General features: G+C 34.0%; 1 protein-coding gene across 1 annotated transcript in view; it reads left to right on the top strand.

The window, feature by feature from the left end:
- The first annotated feature begins 792 nt into the window (after positions 1–792).
- The window catches only part of SCG3 (secretogranin III), a 41137-nt gene continuing 35929 nt past the window's right edge, over positions 793–6000 (top strand). Inside the window, exons 1-4 of the mRNA XM_072402381.1 lie at positions 793–1061; positions 3037–3089; positions 4669–4708; positions 4791–4994. Of these exons, the coding sequence (XP_072258482.1) occupies positions 974–1061; positions 3037–3089; positions 4669–4708; positions 4791–4994 (385 nt within the window). The 5' untranslated portion in view covers positions 793–973. The remainder of the gene's footprint in view (positions 1062–3036; positions 3090–4668; positions 4709–4790; positions 4995–6000) is intronic.

Raw genomic sequence — 6000 nt, 5'->3', positions numbered from 1 at the left:
ATAACTGTGTGATAATTTCATAATTGGGTGATGATTGGATGACTGTGTGATGGTTTGATCATTGATGGATTGACAACTAGGTGATGAGTTGACAACAGTGATGGTTGGACCATTGATGGGTTCACAACTGTGTGAAGGATTGATAACTGTGTAACAAGTAGGTAATGATTGGATTAGTGTGTGATTGTTGGATCGCTGATTGATTGATGACTGTGTGAAGGATTGATAACTGTGTAACAAGTAGGTAATGATTGGATTAGTGTGTGATTGTTGGATCGCTGATTGATTGATGACTGTGTGATGGATTGATACCTATGTGAGAAGTTGGATAATTGGGTAATGATTGGATCAGTGTGTGATGGTTGGATTGCTGATTGATGACTGTGTGATGGATTGATAATAGTGTGCTGGTTGAATTACTTAAGATTTGATAACTGGATGATGGCTGGATCACTGATATATTGATGACCATGATTGTGTGATAGTTGGATGGCTGATGGTTTGGTGTGTTGGATTGATGAAGTATGAAGGCAGTAAGTGACACTCAGTATACATGGCAGCATGTGCTCAGTGAGCAGCATTCCCTCCTCACCCCTCTCCTCTATGAACCAATAGCTATCTATGTGTAAGTCCGGGGCATCATCAGAAATGGGCGTGTCTTCCTGGCCCAATCAGATCTCGGCATCCTCCAATCAGAGGGGGTTTTACATGGCCATAGGTGGAGTGCAGGTGTCCATGTGCCGCACAGCTGTATTGGCGGGGGCGGGCGGCTGTGTGCGGACATGTGACGGGCGGGTGACGCACACAGGACGCCGTGCAGCGGACACATCAATCAGCGCTCCTCATTGATGACCCACACAGGGAATCCGCACTGTTCAGCACCACAGCCCCGGACAGCTCCGCCAGCCTCATCCCAGCGCCGGTCCATGCACCGATCACTGCCACAATAACATCGCCTGACCAGCACCGGACCATGGATCCTAAATCTGTCTGTGTCCTCACTGCCCTGCTGGGGGCAATCAGCTGTGTGCAGGGATTCCCCAAACCAGACAGCACCCAAGGTGAGGGCAGAATATGGATATATATAGGGGCCAATGCTGGAGGATGCAGGGATTATTTCAGGATACATATTATTAATACATCTAATACAAATGTTTCATATATAACAAAATATTAATTTATATATTAGATTATCATAAGAGATCATAGTGCTGGATGTAAATACAAAGTAATCTATTCACTATAATAATTGTTATATATTAGTTTCTAATATTCAGATGCAGTGTAGAATATATTTATGTATTTATACATGTTTATATTTATTTATATATATATATATATATATAGCATTCAATGCACTGGAACACATTTCTGTATTTTCTATATTTATTATTTGTTAATTAGAATAAAGCGATGCAGTGTGGGATGTACATAGGCAACAATCCATTACTATTATACATTGTTACACATTTGTATTAATCATCAGTGCACAATACAGATATATAGCATTCAATGTACTGATATATTTTATATTAGTTTGTAATAGTAAGGATTCAGTGCTGGATGTGACATATAGCAATTATTATACTGGTATATATTTATGTTTTATAATAAGATGCTGTGCTGAATGTACATAGACAGCTATTCATTAACCATCATACACTGATATATATTATTTATAATAATAAGCGGGTGCAGTGAAGAGACTAGCAATCAATTTTCACTTATACAGTGGTTTAAAATAGGAAGCTACAGTACTGGTATATAATACCAGATTCACTATTATTAAATATTATATATTAGATTATTATAAAAGGATGCAGTGCAGAAATTAGATATACTGGAATTGTTTTACTATTATACATTAGTTTGTAATAAGAAGATGTAGTGCAGGATGTACAGCAACCCATGTACTATTTATTATACACTGTTGTACCGTAGTATACTATAGGAGGATGCAGTGCAGAATGTAGATATGCAAGAACTAATTTACTATTATACATTTTTATTATACATTATTTTATTAAAGAAGCATACATTGCAGAATGTGGATATACTGTAATTTATTTACTGATATACATTTTTGTTATACATTAATATGTAATAGGGGAATGCAGTGCATTGAAAGCAAAAAACATACTATTATACATTTTTACTCATTTGTTTATTATAAGAAGGTGCAGTGCTGGATGTAGTTATAGAGTAACTAATATACTATTATATATCTATGTTATACACTAGTTTGTGATAAGGGAACAGAGCGCTGGAGATATACAGCAACCAATGTTTTCTTATACATTTATGTCATATGTTAGTATTAAATAGGAAGATGCAGTGCATGATGAAGATATATAGTAACCTATGTACTAATAAACATTGTTGTACATTAGTTTATTATAAAAGGATGCAGCGCTGAATGTACATAGATAGCAATTAATTTACTGTTAAACATTGGAATACATACATTTGTTATAGGAGGATGTAGATTTACAGTAAATGAATTAAAATTCTACATTCATGTTATACATTAGTTTGTAATAGAAGGATGCAGTATAAGTTGCATATGCACAGAAATCACTGTATTGTTGTACATTACTTTATAATAGGAGGATGCAATGCTGGATATAAGTATATTTTATATTATACATCATTGGTATATATTACTTTGTAATAAGAGGATTCAGTGATGTTATACATTAGTCTGTCAATGAAGGGTTGCAGTGCAGGAAATACGTATACAATAACTGATTTGCTATTATACTTTGATGTTATACATTAGTCTGTAATAGAAGGGTTGCAGTGCAGGATGGCTATGATGAGAGGCCAGCAGAGATTTTCCCTTCTAATCCCCAGATTAAAATAATCCGATTAGACATGTTTCTCCACAACCTACTCTTAAAGAAATAACATTTCATATAAAGCACAGTACTTGATTAACATTTTAATTAACAACATAATGTATTTGTTAATTAAAAAACAAAGCCTTTTTTATATCTTGTGTACTAACTATCCGTTCTGACTTTTTCTTCTTCCTAGACAAAGCTCTTCATAATAGAGAACTAAGTGTAGAAAGACCCCTGGAAGAGCAGGTAAAGTGACGTGTGTCTACATATGACTCTATGATTTGACTCATTTCTGATCAATAGAATATTGTCAGGGCATATGTATAGAATATTTACTAAACACGGTAAAATAGATTGTGTCCAGTTTGTTCATAGATATAGACTGAGTGCTACAAGTATTATGAAATTAATTATTTCAATATGTTCATACAAATGTGATCCTCACAAATGTGTTGTAGATGCAAAATAAACGTAATTGGTGACTATGCTTTTTCCTGGGATATCAGATATGGTAAGTGTAAATTCTATGTGTGATCTATATAAAGGAGATAAAACCTTATTGGTTGGTACAAAAATTAAAATGTGCGTTTTATGGTATAACATAAAACATGGTATACCCGGGCATATATAAATAGTACACTATGGGGTTTATATTACAACCTTATGTATATATAGGATATATGGTATTTGGTTTATGGTATGACATTATGTATGGCTAGGGTAAGGTATGGGGTTTATGTTATTACATTACATTACGTATGGCTAGGGTAAAGCTGTGTACACATGTGCAATAATTATTGTTGGAAACGAACGACTAACAACCGATTGTCTGATAATCGTTAACAAAAAAAGTGCACAAACTGCCGACAAACGAGGATTGTCGCTGGAAACGAACGACTGTCTCGGCGGATCTGATTAAGCGACGAGCGTTCACTACCTATTGTGTGTACAGTCATTCAGTGATCGTGGATTGTTCTGCAGTACACTTTCTCCTTTACATGTCACTTCCCGCATTGTTCAAACGATTGTACCTAGCGTGTGTACACTATTGGTGGATTATATTTAAACAATCGTATCATTACAGCATGTACAGAATTGTGCAAAATACGATCGTTCAAAATAATTGTTAGTCGTTCCTTTTCTAACAATAATTATTTCAAGTGTGTACCTAGCTTAAGGTATAGGGTTTGTGCCTATACCAGTATGCACCCATAGTGTATGATATTGGGATTATGTTACAGCATTATGTACACATATGGTATAGTATGTCAATTGTGTTAGATTATATGCACAAAGATTATGGTATAGGGGTTATATTTCATAGATATGTACACATAGATATGATATGGGTATTATGTTAGGTACACTTGGGTATGAACATGGATACTATGTTACAACATTAGGAACACATAGAGCATACATTGGATATTATCTTACAGCATCATGTACACAGAGGGTATGATACATGTAATACATTACATTTGGTATACATAGGGTACAATATGGAGATTATGTTCCAACATTAGATACACATAGATCAAATGATGGATATTATCTTACAGCATCATGTACACAGAGGCTATGGGATTTACATTTTGATATTAAATCAACCTTGTTAGACACCTGATTTGGTTTGTGGCTATGCATTTCTGCAAACCATTGCTTTCTTTATCTCACTTTTAAATACGTAAAATATATAAATGAGACTACAGCACATTTTTCTTGAAATCGATTTAGATTAAAGCACAAGTCACAATGCAAAATGCTTATGAGAAAAAAGTAAAATGATAGTCATCTGTTTTTCAATCTCCTTTCCCTATAAAAGATTGCTGAGGCTGACACAGTGAGCAGAGGTGCAAGCACAGGTAAGTCACAATAACCTTGGAGAAGCAGTTTTATTGCTATACAATAAAAAATACTACATTTAAAATATGTTGTCTTTTGTAGAAACTAAAAATGATTCTCTTGTGGATGACTTGAGCTTCTTGATGTCACTGGCTGAGAAAGAGAAGAATGTGAAAAGAAGTGGTGGAGTAATAAGTACGTCTGCTGGCCAAAGGACCACCACCGCTGATGCAGACTCAACAAAGAGCCTGAAGCCAGTGGAGTATTTTGACTCCACCAAAAGTGGACTGGATTATAAAGATGAAGGTATTTTTATCATAGCATACATTTTGTAATCAGTAATTTATAGAAAGAGAAGAAAAAAAGCTTTTTTGTTGCAACAAACAAATAGGTTAAAAAAGTGAAGGATATCATATTAGGCTAAACATAACTTAACTGAGCTACTGATGAGCAAACAAGTGTGAAACAACTCAAAATACAACTAAATACACAATATATATCCAAAGGATTCACAGAAAGCTTTGGGAAAATTAGGGTCTTCTGATTTTTCCGACGCCTATCGCGTATGGCTTTCTCAGGGGAGGGTAGAGACTTGACTAGACATACCACAATATAAGATATAAATAAAACCCTGAAAACTTTTAAAACAACACAACAGACGCGTATTAAATTTATAAATATAAACAATTATAATAGGTGCAAATCATAACATATATTGAGAGAGTGGTTTAGTAACAAAAGGCTAAAATAAAGACCACAGAGTGCCAAAATATCTGAATATTATTGTACATGCTAGTAATATAATATAAAAGGAAAGTGAAATACTATATGGAGCCAAAGGTTTAAAAAGGGTTACGACAATTTTAAGTAGTTTAAAGTCAAATAGTAGGATTATGTGAGTATAGGGTTACTATTTTTACATTTTTATTCATTTTTTGTTGATTTTTTGCTATGATTTTGATGTTCTTTTAGTTTTATGTTATCAGTTCTGAAACTCACAACTGACATATTAGAGAACACTTTTGTGTATATTCTGTGATGAAGGTTATTGGATGCTGCATCAATAATTGCTCAGTTATCTGATATGCAGGAACCAGTTTGCTATTTAATATTAGAAAATTCTTGTTAAAAGGAAAAATTGATATTCTGTGCTTGAAGACCATTGTAATCCCTAGACAACTTAGAAATGTAAGCCCTTTGGTTCTGACACCATTACTTAATGTTAAATAATTAATCATATTTTCCCCAATTTGGTAATATATAAAATTAGAAAGAATATTATGCATAAGGTACTTCCCATTTAATTATTATT

The sequence above is a fragment of the Pyxicephalus adspersus genome, chromosome 2, assembly GCF_032062135.1.
Source record: "Pyxicephalus adspersus chromosome 2, UCB_Pads_2.0, whole genome shotgun sequence".
NCBI classification, from domain to species: Eukaryota; Metazoa; Chordata; class Amphibia; order Anura; family Pyxicephalidae; genus Pyxicephalus; species Pyxicephalus adspersus.
Note: the sequence above shows the minus strand (reverse complement) of the source record. Positions and strands in the feature narration are given on the sequence as shown.